The sequence below is a fragment of the Arachis hypogaea genome, chromosome 19, assembly GCF_003086295.3.
Source record: "Arachis hypogaea cultivar Tifrunner chromosome 19, arahy.Tifrunner.gnm2.J5K5, whole genome shotgun sequence".
Classification (NCBI taxonomy): Eukaryota; Viridiplantae; Streptophyta; class Magnoliopsida; order Fabales; family Fabaceae; genus Arachis; species Arachis hypogaea.
In genome coordinates this window covers 119,089,010-119,105,071 of record NC_092054.1, presented here as the reverse complement: position 1 = coordinate 119,105,071, position 16,062 = coordinate 119,089,010, and the positions used below count along the sequence as shown (strand labels likewise).

The window sequence follows — 16,062 nt, the reverse complement described above, 5'->3', positions numbered from 1 at the left end:
GATTTTATTATCATTGTAAAATAGTAAAATAAGTATATGTATAATTATGTTCAATGTAAATGCTAATACTTAGAACTCAAATATTATATGCAATTACATTCAGGGACAGATCCAAGGAGGGGCAAGCATAGGCTTTGCCCCCGTCTTTTTTTGAACAAAAATAAATAATTTTAAGTATATAAAGTTATTATATACTATATAATTTTATTGTTTATTTAAAAATAGAAGAGTAAATAATTGTCTTATATAAATAATTAAATTATTAAACTCAAAAATAAATAATAATCCTTAAATTGAAAAAAATATTATTGTCAATTAATTTTGGATTAAATAAATGTTTAAATCTTTTAAAATTTAAACTTTTTGTTTTTGAATATTTTTTCTCTTAATTTTTACACATATTATCATATAAAAATACTTTAATATTTATAATAACTAAAACAATCTTTATATATTATTGTTCATACATAAAAATAAATTATTTTAAAATTTATGAATTTTTCTTATGATATAAAAATTTTAACAAATTAAGTAAATTCATTTAAATGATTATATTTTTTATATTTTATACACGAATATATTTTAATTACATATAACAAAATTATTAGAACAACTTATTTATATTATTTTATAGTATTTTTTTATGATATGAAACATAAAAATATAATTTATTGTCACAATAATACTCAATAAAATAAACTAATTAAAAAAATAGATAATTTTTATATTTTATCGAATCCAAAATAAAAAATAAAATTTATAAGAATTAAGATAATTTTTAAATATAACAAGCACTTATTAGTATTTTTAATTAAAAAATATTAATCATGATTATATATTACTAAGTATATAATATTATATTTGATTATACAATATTTTAATTTTTGGTCCCACTTCTACTGAATTTTTGTATCCTTTCTTGATTACATTTAATTGTAGTTTTGTAATCACAAGACATATTTTATTGGATGTTACTATTTTAATTTTTTACATTTTAGAACCTACTTCATAGATTAGATATGTAAACTTCTTATTGATATTGTGTTTAATAAAATATTTTATTTTGTAATAATTAATTTTAGTATATTTATATTATTTACAAATAATAATAATTGTCTGAAAAAATAATTTGAGATTTTAGAAAAAAAGATAAATTGTTAGTCTTAATAAAATGAGTATAATATAAGTAAAAAATGTGTTAAGGTTTTAGCGGCAATAATAATAGCAACTAAAAGTGAATAATATTATAATCTTAGAATTACTTTTAGTAGCCATATAAAATTTTGAGAAAATGGTCACAAAAAATTATAACTTTAGGGGCCATTAAAAATTTTTTTATTGACAATTGTATAATTGCTACAAAAAGTTATAATTTTTAGCGGCCATTAAAAAGATCTTTATTGGCAATTATATAATTACTGCTAAAATCTTTTAGTTACAAAATATAAGATTGCTAATCTCTAATTGCTAGTAATTATAATAATGACTATTTTAATAATCACTAAAAATAAAATAAATAGTCGCTAAAAATAATTTTTTCTAGTAGTTACTGTATTAATTGATTGTTATTTTGATATGTATGAATAAGAATTCATATATATACAAGTTCATCTATCATTCATTCATTTTAATAGTTTACATCATATTATTGAGTATATATATCACCGAAAAGCCTCATATAAAGCAATCTGTTTGTGATTTACAACACATATATGTAATTATAGAAATTAATACATTACAACACATATATGCAATCGGTCTCTATTTTTTAACTTGCTCTCAAGGAAAATTAATCAATTCCCTCCAGGCCCTTGAGGTAGATCCATTAATTAGCTTATATTGATTCTTCACCACTTCAGCTTTGCTGGAAAATACTATAAAACCATTCAAAAAGAAAAGTAAGAACGTCACATTAAGAAACAAGAAAAGGAATTCAAATAAAATAAAATGAGCAATAATCTATCTGAAATTTGTGCCCCCACCTTGTCAATAAGTGATTGATAGTATGGCTTCACTTTTTCGACGTCCACCAAAACTTTGCTTTTGCTATAGAGATCATATTTACTACATAATACATAAAATTACGGGTGATGTTATTGATTAGTAATAATACCAAATGCTGTGTGCAAATTATTTGATATATATATATATATATATATATATATATATATATATATATATATATATATATATATATATATATATATATATATATATAGACTAACTTGAAAATGTGAAGCCACTTCAAGTTCTTAAAATCTTCTTCACTCATGAGATGAGTATATGCTCCCTCCTTATGCAAAGCTGCAAAAGAGTTTTAAGCTTAATACATTGTTATTGAAAGAAAATTCTAAAAAATAATTATGATTTTTTTTTTTTGGTTTACAAAATAAAATGAACTTTTGTTGCCCAACAAAAAATGCCTTCTTATGACATAAAAGGAAAAGCACATAGTAAATAAAAATACTTACGATAAAATGAGTGATATCTAATAATGAATAAGCCAGGTGAAGGTAAAGTGGTTCCATTTTCCTTTGCTACCTATAAATTCAAGTGAAGTATAAATTTATTATATATCTTGAACAAAATAATAAAAAAATTATATATAAATTGTAACTATATATTTAATTACTCACCATATACATATAGTCATCATGTCCCCATGACATGAGTACATTGTCTAATCCACACCCTTTACTATAGACTCCATCTTTAGTGTTATAAGCAGGATTTTTGCTATCTGGGTTTTCCTTGAAATACTGAAGCATAGAAAAAGTTTATATTATTGGTTGATGATAATTTTAGAATAAAAATATATTGTTTGTACACTAAAATTAACCATTATATATTATTTATAAATATATGTATAATTTAATTTATTTTTAATATGTATTTTATATTGATTGTTGATTTTAATATAAATTTAACATGATTGTTTTAGAGACATGCAAAAAAAGAGGTCATTTTTACAGTTTTGTTAGAAGAGGAAGGCTACCTTGTGGTGAACATTTTTTTCATCAAAGGCACAACCAACAGGAAAGGTATCTCCTGCAAATATATATTTAATCATTTGGTTAAAATTTTGAATTTAAAGTAACATGCCAAAACTAGCTAATTGGAAATTTAAAGATTGATAAAATAATTATACATGAAATATAGGGACGTGTCTTATTTAAAATATTGTAAATTGAATCAAAATAATTACAACACAAATATTTTTATAATTAATTATTTACACTCTCTCAACCTTAATGTAGTCGTAATGACCTAATAAAAATTTGGTTTTGTATTATGGTTTTAAAATGATAATTAATTTTAAATATTGTAATTAAATTTTATTTCTAAAACATAATAGTCAAAAGATTATTCCATTTCAAAAAAAAAAAATATCATAAAGAATAAGAAAAGTTCTTATCAACAACAGCCCATTGAGGAAGCTCACCGAATTGAGGAAGGTGAAGAATCTTTCCGAGATCTGAAATAAACAAATATTCATTTGTCAATTCATATTAACTATCTATCAATAATAAAAAAACTTTCTTAAAATAAAACGACAAAAAATAACTAAAATTAAACTAATTAACCTTTATAATAGAAAATTAAAAAAAAATCTAAGATTTCAAATTTAATTACCATGGATGAGAGCAGTCAAATGTAACCAATCTTCGTTAGGATAATCTTTTCTAATGGCTTCTGCAGTTTGCAACAAATGTTGAATTTGAGGTTCATCCAAATCAGGATCACTATCATCCACTACTTCATTAAGCAGCTCACAACATTCCCATATACTCATTTCTGCTTTGTCCAATTTCTTATAGTGCTCCCTCATTTTCTTTACCTATATTATTAGCAAATGAAATTTTCATGAATTAGCATTGAGCTTTCATGTTATTGTGTATTAGTATATATAAACATGTTTGAGGAAAATAAGAATTTGGCTTACAAAATCATGTGTCTGATTAATGTGTTGTAATTTATAGAATTCTTCCACACCTTTTTGTCTTTCACTTTCAATATCATAATCCCTGTCAAATAATCTCATTAAAAGACTAATTTCACTTTGATCGATATCTGAAGCCATTTTTACAAATTTGTATGTGTATTATTGTATGGTATATGTAAGCTATTTATGAAGGGTTATGAATTTGTAAATTATTTTACACAATATCTTAAATGATTATTTAAACAGTAATTATATATAAAAAGTTGTTATATTTATTGATATATGATTTGGTATATATATGAAAAGTGTTTTACTTTGTGATCAAAATTAAATTCTTTCAAAAATATAAAAAAGAAATCTCAGTTTTATTGAGAGAACGTGGGTCACAAAGATACAAATTTTTTCTCGCCCTTTATGTAGTAAAATTAGAGCAAACTAAGTTTAAGTTAGGTTTTTTATTTTTAAATTATATTGACATGTGTAATTAGTTGCATATTTAACATTTAAAACAAAATTAAATTGTTAAAATATTAGATAAAGAAATCTAGCAATTTATATGTCTTTTCTATTACTAAAGAAAGTTAGAGTTTAATTTTTATTATTAAAAAAATTAAGATAAAAAATCTTAAAAGAAAAAAATATCTATGTACAATCACATTTTAAGTTTAAATAAGACTTTTATATATGTCAAAATTTATATTAGAGATATAATTATTTATATGTCTTATTACATTAATTTAAATATTTTTAGATGAGTGAATTTATGTCAAATATATGGCGTTAGCTGCTTAAAATCATAAATTTTAAATCAAAGAAATAAAAATCAAATAAAAGAGAATATTGAAAGGGGAACTGAAACCTGAAGGATTGGCCAAATGCATTGCTTTCTGGAGCCTTAAACGTTCTGTCCTTTGCCAACACAAGTTCACTGGTTTCTTCGGTGTGCACATTCTTCTTTTCCTCAGCTTGGGAACCTAGAAAAAAAACAAATTGAGATATATGGGATTTTCTACCCAGAAAAAAAAATAACGCTCCAATACTTTTTTTTTTAAAAGAAGAAGAAAAACATAATCAAACCATGGGCAGGGTGCTCAGCTTGGATGGTCATTTTCTCTATTTCAAATAAGCAAGAAGCGAAGCACAGGACAAAGAAGTTTAGAAACTTGGAAGAAGGGATATGAAACTCCAGTGAAAATGGGTGTGACAATAACCTAAGACAAAACGAGTTTATATAGTACAACACTAAGTCCTTGTCGTGAAATTTGAAATCTTGGAGTCCTTAACTAAAATGACGTTTCGGAGGATTTATCATTATCTGTATAAACCAAAACCATACCATTCTTAGTAACTTTTCAATTAATCAAATTTATGCCACCAACTATATGCCATTAGTGTGCTTTCCAAATTCACCCATCTATACGTCATAATAATCCAATAACACCTGTTTCAATACTTGCAAGAATTTTCTTTTCTGAAAAAAAAAAACATTCCATTTATATTTCTATAACCGACAATTTGTTTGAATTCTTGTAACATTATCTTTTCCTCCTTACTAGAAAAACAGTAATGTCCCTACATATGTAAATAAATTCTCTCATTTCATTTATTTTTATATGATAAGAACATCAGATTGAGAGAAATATCTTATTATCCCATCTTATTAATTATGATAATGAGATCATACTCGATCTTAATTATTGTCAAGTAAAAAAATAAATTGAGATCATTAATTTATATTATGTTGTATATTTATGTGTACTGATATTTAATTAATCCATGCTAACTAAGAATATTGAAATTTTTATTTTTTTTAATAATTTAAATACAGTAGATAATCATTACATCTTAATGATCTTAACATGTTATTGTGTCCGTTCTCATATAATTATTTAGTAAATAATCTTATATTTTATATAAATTAGAAGGTATATCCCTCTATATAGATGCAGATAAATAAATAAAAAATGATAAAGTATTTTTATGATAGGATAATTTTAAATTAGTTGATAGTGTAAAATTATATTAACTAGCACATATAAATTAAATTTTGTTAAACATATGATCTTGTAAAGAAAAATGAAAAATTATATTTAGAGTAAAATATTGTTTTAGTCCACAACGTTTAAGCTAAATTTTAATTATGTTTCCAACGTTTGAAATTTCATATTTTCATCTTAGACACTTTATTTTGTCTTATTTTAGTCATTTAGTTAAAATTAAAATTTTTTTTCTAAGAGATATCTTTTTTCCTCTATTATATCTTCTTTGTTTCTCTCATTATTATGTTATTTTTGCTTTCAAATAATAATAATAATAATAATAATAATAATAATAATAATAATAATAAGAAAGAAGAAAAATGAGAGAAAGTATAAACTGCCCCCTTTATAACCGGACATGTCGGATTAGCTACCGGACTTGTCAGGTTTGACTTTATAATCGACAGATGATGAGATTCATCGGCCATAAGACAAACATGCATCATGTACATTTGAGTGATTTGTTTGAGTATGTTTTGTTTTGGCGTGCCTAATTGTTCAACTGTAATTAATTGCTACTTGTTCTATCTGTTGTAACTGCTACCTCTATTTGTGTTTTCTTTGTCTGAATTATATGTGTTTGCAATTGAGAGATCCCTCATGGTGGCCGAGGTGATGCTGAGGGTAGTTCCACCGGTATTTCGGAAGGTTAGAAGAGATGGAAAGTGAAGTATTAGATTAAAGATGGATTTAGAAGTTGAACACATTAGATAACTTACATAATTTATGGTTTAGAATACTTTCTTAAGTTTAATTCTGAGTGTCAGAATTCTAGGAATGCCTCTAACTTTCTCGAGATCTTATACATTATGTACGTTGGCACCTTTACCATACTGAGAACCTCCGGTTCTCATTCCATACATATATTGTTGTTTTTCAGATGCAGGTCTGGAGGCACCACACTGAACATTTTGGAGGCCTTCTTGAAGCAAAGAAATATATTTTTTCGTTACTCATTCAGTTTCTACTTGTATATAATTGTACATAATTGTTCTTTGTATTTTATACTTTGTCCCTCCTAGAGGTTGACTTGGAGAAACAGGTGTTTATTTTACGTTTTGGGTTGTATTTTGGAATATACATACATACATACATACATACATACATACATACATATATATATATATATGTATGTATGTATGTATGTATGTATGTATGTATGTATGTATGTATGTATGTATGTATGTATGTATGTATACACTGGCCGGCCTTAGATTTGCAGGTTGAGTTCGGAGCTGGTTATCTATATTTTGGAATTTTGATCCATATATGTTTTTAACCTTCCTTTCGATCTTGCTTATCCATCTATGCTTATCTTTTGTGAGTGATGCAATTTCTGTTTCATTTTTTATTAACTTCTCTTTCAAGGCTCCTAGTTATAATTTCCTTCTATTATATTATTATATACGTATTTTTACTTTTAGAGGTCGTAGCGTCTTGCCACCTCTAATTTACGTCCTAGGCATAGCTCTATGTAGTAGGATATTATATTATGGTATCAGAGTAGTTCGTTCCTGTAGAGTCTGAGGAACAGACTGACTATGCTTCTGGGCATATTCTAGGTGTGTGTATATGCTGATTAGGATATCTAACTGATATATGTGGCATATTACGTCCTCGGCATATTTGGTGCAACAAAACTGTTAGTTTCATGGACTCCCACAAGAAGACTCAAACTTATTCATCTCTAATTTCCTACAAATCTGTGATACGGTGAAGGCTAATGGAGTCCATCCTGATGTCTATCGGTTATTGTTGTACGGGACTGAGCTAAGAAGTGGCTTGATACACAACCCAAGGAGAGCCTGGATACATGGGATAATATAGTCAAAGGCTGGCCAAGCTAAGGACCGATGTTTAGACATTCAGGCAACAAGATGGTGGATCTCTCTATGAGGCTTGGGAGAGGTACAACGTGATGCTTAGATGGTGCCCTTCCGTAATGTTTTCGAACTGGATACAGTTACAGATTTTCTATGGTAGAATTACTCAGGCCTCCAGAACCTCTTTAGATAATTCTACAGGAGGATCTCTTCATATAAAGAAAATCACTGAAGAGACTCTAGAGTTGATTGAGATGGTTGCTAACAACCAATATCTATATTCTTCTGAGAGGACCACCATGAGGAAAGGAGTCATGGAACTGGATGCTTTAGATACCATTCTTGATTAGAATAAAGCCATGTCTCAATAGATAAATTCCATTACTCAACACTTGGGTGGACTATAAGTTTCAACTATTAATATCCAAGATGCTCCCTATGACATGAGTGGTAGATTTTCTTAAGGTGATACTTTTGATTATGGTCAAATTCTCTCTGAACAGGTTAATTATATGAAAAATTTCTTCATACCCCTAATAATGATCCGTTCTCCATGACTTATAATTCAGTGTAGAGGAATCATCCATATTTGGATGAAAAAATCAACCATAGAGGTACCATAATTTCATAACAATCAGAGCCATCAGAATAATTTCAACCAGAGTGATTTCAACAACAGCAATCCACGATCCAGTTCTAAAAATCTTTCGACTTGGAAGGTTTAGTTACTGAACTCTCCAAGAATACTATTAGTTTCATGCAGGAAGCCAGAGCTTCAATTAGGAATTTGAAGGTTCAAATGGGTCAATTAGCCATAAAAGTTGCTGAAATTGATAAGCGGTCCACCAATACCTTTCCTAGTAACACAATTTCAAATTCAAGAGAGGAGTGCAAGGCTATCACCTTGATAAGTGGACAAGTGGTAAGTACGGAAGCATAAGTTACTGAAGAGCCGGTTGAAAAAGAAGCTCCAGAGAAGGCACAAGCCAAGGTGAAGCACGCCCCACAAAGGCACCCAGACAACCCTTTTTTTATTGAAATTGAGCTACATAAAGTCAAGTCTCCAGTACCTGAATACAAGCCTAAAATGTCATATTCTCAGAGGTTTTAAAAGGAGACTAAGAACAAGCATTTTCAAAGTTCTTGGAAGTCTTCAGAAAGTTGCAAATCAATCTTCCTTTTGCTAAGGTTTTGGAGCAAATGCCTCTCTATGTTAAATTCATGAAGGAGTTGCTGTCCAAGAAGAGGACTATAAAGAGAGATAAGATAGTGGTCCTGACCAAGGAATGTAGTGCCTTAATTTAGAGTAATTTTCCAAGGAAGATGCCAGATCTAGGAACCTTTCAAACTCCATGTACCATTGGGAGAAAAAAATCTTTGAGAAAGCCTTATGTGATCTGGGTGCAAGCATCAATTTAATGCCTTTGTCTGTAATGAAGAAACTGCAAATGAAAGAAGAGAAACCAACAAGGATAGCACTACAAATGGCAGATAAATCTTTGAAGAGTGCACATGGAATAGTGGAGAATATCTTGGTCAAAGTAGAAAGCTCTTCCTCCCAGTGGATTTTGTAATTCTTGACATGGAGGAGGATGAAAATGCCTCTATAATCTTAGGAAGACCATTCCTAGCCATTGGGAGAGCTCTGATTGATGTGGAAGAAGGTGAATCAATGCTGAGGGTGCATAAAGAGCATTTGATCTTCAAGGTTTTTAAACCCATACATCACTCAGGTGAAGAAGCTACGGCAACTGCATGAAGATTGAGTTCACTAATCCAAATCTCCAAGAACCCCCTGATGATGTAAAACAAAGTTTGCAGCTCAAGCCTCCCTTGGTGACAATCAACAAAATTTTCCCTGACATGAAATCTAAGTTTAGTGTTGGGAGTGCAGGGTGTCGGGAAAGGGCTCCCCAGAAGAAAGTACCCAGGGGATGGAGAAATAAAAAGATCTTCACTGAAGGTTTCTCCCCAGGGTTAAAGGTAATGTTGGCTCGTAATCCAGTATTGCCTCATATAGTAAATAGAATCCTCTCTCTTGAGCATATTGAGCTACATCAAGGGGACATAGGGAGAAAATTCATAGTGAGATGGGAGGATTTGAAGCACTATGATCAACCCCACCTTAACAAGAAATCAATTGTTCAGCTAGTGACGTTAAAGAAGCACTTGTTAGGAGGCAACCCAATCATCCGTATCCTTAGATTTTCTATTTATTTTGATTTTATTTATTTGGTTTTATTCTCTTATAGTTTTTATTCTTTTTACGTTTTTTTGTAATTTAAAGTGTTGAAAACAGGAACAGGTGCAATCAGAAAGGAGTTCAAAACACTCTGGAGGGGATTTGCTTTAGATGCCCTGGCGCCAAATGCCGCAACTTGGCATTTAGCGTCGGGAAGGCACAAAAATTGAGGAATGGTCACCGAAGGCTGGCGCTAAATGCCCCGACTTAGCGTTTAGCGCCGTCGTGCACATATTTCGAAGAGCAACTATTGTGGAGGTGGAGCTAAACGCGGCAACATGGCATTTAGCGCTGGGAAAACCATCAACATTTCAAACCTCTCTATTGGGTGCATACACACACTATTGTGCGTACGCACAACCTATGCTTCAACTAGATAATTTGCCATTGTTCATGTGGTGCTAAACACGGGCATATAGTGTTTAGCACCAGGAGGAGGATCACCAACTCCACACTCTCTGCAGGGTGCACACGCACACAGCTGTGCGTGCACACAAACCTTCTCCTTTCACTCAGTATGCGTACACACGGACCTGTATGCGTACGCACAAGCATATTTTTTTCCAAAAAAAAAAAAATAGTGAAAACGCACTGCAGGTGCTAAACGCCGAGCCTGGCATTTAGTGCCAGTAGCGCCTCAGCGTCGATTTGAAGTGGGGATTTGAATTCGAAAAAAATGAAATCGTGGGCCGCACACTTGAACACCCCCTTTTTCCACTAATCAGCAACACTCCCCTTCCTTAAATATGTCCTTCCGATACCGATAACCCTCCCAACCGTTACCCCTTCACCAACCCCCCTTCAATTTCCCCAACCCCATTCAATTCCATTTAACTTCCTTTACCCCTTCCCCTTTCACCCCAACATAACCCTTCCCCCTTCTTCTATATATACCACTATTTTTATCTTTTTTTTACACTACCACAACAATTCCCCCTCACTACTACTACCTTTTCTACCCACTTCATCTTTACTTCCATTTACCTCCCTTCACTTTTTCAATTTCTTAATTCCCTCTCCACTTACCTTGCCTTTATTTTATTTTATTTTATTTTGCATACCCCTCTTTTCTTCTCTTTGTTTTCCTGCTTCCACACACCTTACCAGTTTTCCCCATTTCTTGTCCCCTTGTCCCTATATACTTCTTCTTCTATTTTCTATTTTTCTTTGCTCGTGACAAATAAAAGCTTTAAGTTTGGTGTGGTTCCGCTGTTTTTTCTTTGATCATTATTTATGGCACCCAAGGGAGGAAAGTCCTCTTCAAGAAAGAGAAAAGAGAAGGCCCTTATAACTGGTCCTTATGATGCTAGCCGATTCAGTTCCAAGGTGCATGAAGAGCACTTTCATGAAATCACCCGTAAGAAGAAAATGATCCTAGAGGTGCGATTCGATCTTAAGCCGGATGAGTATTAGGAAATCAAGGAGGAGATACAGAGGAGATGCTAGGGAACACTGTGTAACCCGGTGACTGAAGTGGGCCAACTGATGGTCCAGGAGTTTTATGCTAATGCTTGGGGTACATACAAGCATGTGAAGGGTGTGAACTCCATCCTCAAGAACTGGTGCACCATGGTCAGAGGGCAGATTTTGGAGTTCAGCCTAAGGAGTGGGAAGGAGGCACTTCAATTACCACCTTCGGGAGATGATCCCTACTCTTTTTCTGAGAAGGTCAATAGCGACTGGAGGTCAGAATAGATACTTGCAGACATATGCCTTCCAGGAGCTCAGTGGAGGCCTAATTTTGAGGGGCAACCTTCGCAGTTGGGGGGACAAAATCTGAGACCGGTAGCTCAGGGGTGGTTGGAGTATATTCAGTGCTCTATTATCCCGATGAGTAACCATTCTGAGGTTACTATAGACTGGGCAATGCTGATCCACTGTATCATGCTCGGGAATGAGGTGGAGGTAAAGCGAGTGATTCCACAGAAGATATACAGCATTGCTTCTAATGCCTTCACCCATGCCAAGCTGGCATTTTTGCATCTCATCTACCGCCTCTATGATGCCTCCAAAGTGCACATAGAGCATGACACCCTCATTCCTATAGAGAGACCGATCTCTAAAAAGACCATAGAATATGTTTGGGAGTATGCACAATCCCGAGAGAGAAGCCAATTCCCCTACCTCAGAAGGAGTAGCCTATGCTGCCTCAAGGACACTATTTCCCACCACAGGAGTACTGACATCAGCTGACTTGCTCCATCGAGCAACTGAGGGTGAGCCAGGATGGTCATAGTGCTCTTCTTCAGCAGGTTCTGATAGAGCAGCAGAGTTAGCGCCAAGAGCTCACACAAATGAGATTGGATTTTGGGCCATTGAGAGGATATTTGGGAGCTCATCTCGACGGAAGAGACTACCACCAGGATGACTGAGGTGGTCGAGTTTCTTTTTATGCTATTTCCTTTTTTTTGTTTTTATTTGTTATTTTCTATTTTCTATTGCTTATTTTTATCCTTTGCATGATCTTTAATATTTATAGTTTCTTAGGTATTTTAGTTTAATTCAGTACTTTTATTTTTGTTTTAAAAAGATGCCTCATGTACCGCTCACTAACCTTAAATTCATAAAGAAAAAAAAAGAAAAAATATAGTGTAATACAAGAGTGGTTGAGTTATATATAGAACTATCTTATTTAAATTGATGTGGTGGTATTTATCTATGGTTTTGAATGCATAAAAAATAACAGTGCATATTTTATTTTGAAGTAAAGGATGTTAATTCATGAAGAATAGAAATTTAGAGAAGTATTATGAATTCTCTAAATAAAACAAGAAGATGATCCTTGGAACAAAAGAAATAGCAAGAAAAAGAAAATAAAAGCAAGGCACAAGGCTCTGAGCATTAATGGCTAGGAAGGTTAAAATTGATCAAAGCTCAAAGGTTAAAATTGATCTTTTGCTTTAATTGATATAGTGATATGATTGAAAACTTGTGACACTTGACAGTGATGTGAGGGCGTGGCTATGCCTCCAAAAGAATACCGAGCGTCAAAAGGAACAAGGAACATGAAGAAAGAGAATGTAGTGTTTAGGGATTTAAAAAACTTTAAAAATCATTATACTACTAATATTTTTTATAAAAGTTAGGGGCCAAGCCTCCACTTGCCCCCTCCCCCATGTATCCGTCCCTGCTCACGACTCACGAGCCATTGCATGTTCATACTCTTCTTCCAATCGGTGCTCACAATCGCTGTTTCCTTTGAAATCAAGAATGAAAAACTATTCTCCAGCATAACCTCTTCCTCTCTCTTTCTTTGGATCATGATTTATTCTCCTTCGAACCTTTCTCAATCTTAATCTAATTCTAGGATTTTATTATTCTCAATTTTGGTTGTCTCTTTTTCATTTCATGCTTGTTCTGATTTCGTTTTAATTTTGTTCCAAGATATTGCCTGCATAAGAAAGTAACATTATTCTAGTTTGTTCATAGTGTGCGTGAGTGATTGAATCAGAACTGCAAAGAGAAGGAGAAATTCCAAGAACAAACCCACCGATCACCACCAGTTTTCCACGTCGGAAGATCTCTGTAAGCACAAATCTCAATCCTCTGATTCTTTTGATCTGATTCCCGTTATTTTTGTTATTGTCGTTTATTTACAAAATCATTTAAATTATATTCAGCTAGTTTCAAATTATAATTTTAAGCTATGTTTTTGTTCAACTGATTTATTGATTCAGAGTTCAGAAGCAAGGTATTTCTTGATACAAATGTTTATTGAAAAACTTTGTTTATGGAAGATAGCTTTATTTATGTTAGCTATTATAATTTATTATCATTATGTTTCTTAGCTTGTTATAACTTATTACTACTCTTTTCCACCAGGTTGTGTCAATAAGCTATGGAATTTGCATCTATGATGATCTATGTGAGTTAAGCTTCACACTTTTTTTTTCGCATACATTAGAAAATAATGGCTAAAAAGGGATAGCACCTATTCGCTGAAATATATAGCAGTTATTACAAGGTCTGTAAGACCCGGTTAATTAACGGCTAATTAACCCATATATGAGAATTTATTCTAGAAAGTCAAAAATAATATTTTTATGGCTAAATGTGATAAAGGAATTTGAGACGAGAATTTCGGTACCAATTTTATAGAAAACGGACCAAGATTGGACCGAACGGGCCAAACCGGGCCAACTGGACCCAAAGTGGGCCCTTGGCCCAACATAACTAAACCAAAACCCTAGTTTTCAGCACTCTCTCTCCTCACAACACACTCAAACACGCTGAAAACTAATATGGAGGGGGAAAGAACACTCTCTCAAGTTCTCTCCCTTGGTTGATCTTCAAACCACCATAACTTTTGATCTAGAGCTCCGATTGCCGCTCCGTTTATGGCCACGCGTTCACCGCGGAGAGCTCTACAAAACCCATACAATTAATCTTGAGGTAAGCCATGTTTTACTGTTCGAAATTCCAGCCCTTGATTTCGAGTTTCATGAGCAAAAATGTTGAGATTTTGGGTTCTTTGATGTTATAGGACCCAACTCTCTTGAAGGAGAAGGTTAATCTTATCTCCTTGCACCTTGGGTGTGGTAAGATTCTTAATCCTAGTGTAATTTGTTGTTCTATGAGGTTTGGGTATTGAGATGTTATGTATGGGTATGATGATTGTGGCTTAGGTTGTGTATATGTGAATATTGGAGCTTGATTGGTGATTTTGGAAAGCTTGGAAGAGGGTTTTGTGTGATAAAATCTGTTCTTGGAGGTGTTGATACCTTGAGAGCTTGTGGACAAGTGGTTTGGAAGTGCTCCGGTTGAGCTTGGGAAATCGGCTAAGGTATGGTTTCGGTTTCCCGTATCTAATATGTAATGTGGTAGGAAATACTTAGGCTAGAGGCCCTAAGATAGGCATTGAATTGTTGGTGTTGTTGAATGGTTGAGATATATGATGTGTTCATATATGTGATTATGAATATTGATGCCTTGATTGTGTGATATATGAGAAATGCATGTTGTGATATATGCTTGATGGATGATTGAGGTTGAATTGATGGGTGGTACCATGTTGATGGTGAGTATGATGTTGATCATGTATAATGATGGTTGATTTGGAAATTGATATTATTGGAAATTGGGATGAGAAGGATGTATGACATGAGATTGTGTTTGTCCTTTAGCCATTAATTGAGAAGTGTTAAAATGGTTGGAGGTAGTTTTGAGAATTTTGATAAAATGTCAATGTGTGAGTTGAGGATGGCTTGTTGTTGAATTTGGTACACTTTGATTGATTTCAAAGAAAAGGGATGAAATTGGCATGTTTTGATTGATTTTTAAAAGAGTTGAAAGTGGCTTGTTTTGAAAATGGCACTTTGTGGTTTTGAATGAAAATATGGTTTTTGGGCATACTTTGACGGGACATAACTTGGACTACGGATCTTTGATTTGTGCCAAATCTGTTTAGAAATGAAATTGGATCCGGGATGTCCATACCGTTCGAAGAACGGGTGAAAATGATTTAAAATGAGAGAGTTATGACCGTCGAAAGATTGGGGTTGAATCTGTGAATTCTGCAGCTTTTAACTTAGAAAATTTTTAGCAGAATGACCCCTCGCGCGTAGGCGCACTTGGCGCGTACGCGCCGTTCTTCGAGAAAGCATCATCAACGCGTGCGTGTGGTGTGCACGAGCGCGTCGATGCGCTGCATCGACTGCCCAGCCATTTTCCAGAGAGTTGTGCCAGAGTTGTGCTAGTTTTGTGCCTGGGGCACAATGTATTTGCGCGTATGCGTGGCTGACGCGTGCGCGTCGTTTGGCTAATTTTCACTCCGCGCGTTCGCGCGTATGACGCTTGCGCGTCGATGAGTTTGAAGGCCATCCACGCGTGCACGTGGAGTGTGCGTACGCGTGGCCCTGTTTTCATCCCAAAGTTGATTTTTGAGTTTTAAAAGCCAAATCTCATACTTCTAAGCCTCCGATCTCACCACTTATGTCTTAAATCATTATGATATGCCTAGCATGAGAAAAAGGGCTAGCGAATGTGGTAACTTGCGAGTGAAGCAAGGGAAAAATG

General features: G+C 32.8%; 1 protein-coding gene across 1 annotated transcript in view; it reads right to left on the bottom strand.

The window, feature by feature from the left end:
• Window positions 1-1,847: 1,847 nt before the first annotated feature.
• Window positions 1,848-16,062, bottom strand: part of LOC112778658 (inositol oxygenase 4-like) — a 39,841-nt gene continuing 25,626 nt past the window's right edge. Inside the window, exons 2-14 of the mRNA XM_025822957.1 lie at window positions 12,172-12,302; window positions 11,747-12,088; window positions 5,021-5,154; window positions 4,803-4,917; window positions 3,944-4,025; window positions 3,634-3,838; window positions 3,418-3,475; window positions 2,996-3,050; window positions 2,637-2,759; window positions 2,472-2,541; window positions 2,226-2,304; window positions 1,983-2,064; window positions 1,848-1,874 (exon numbers count right to left, since the gene is read on the bottom strand). Of these exons, the coding sequence (XP_025678742.1) occupies window positions 1,848-1,874; window positions 1,983-2,064; window positions 2,226-2,304; window positions 2,472-2,541; window positions 2,637-2,759; window positions 2,996-3,050; window positions 3,418-3,475; window positions 3,634-3,838; window positions 3,944-4,025; window positions 4,803-4,917; window positions 5,021-5,154; window positions 11,747-12,088; window positions 12,172-12,302 (1,503 nt within the window). The remainder of the gene's footprint in view (window positions 1,875-1,982; window positions 2,065-2,225; window positions 2,305-2,471; window positions 2,542-2,636; window positions 2,760-2,995; window positions 3,051-3,417; window positions 3,476-3,633; window positions 3,839-3,943; window positions 4,026-4,802; window positions 4,918-5,020; window positions 5,155-11,746; window positions 12,089-12,171; window positions 12,303-16,062) is intronic.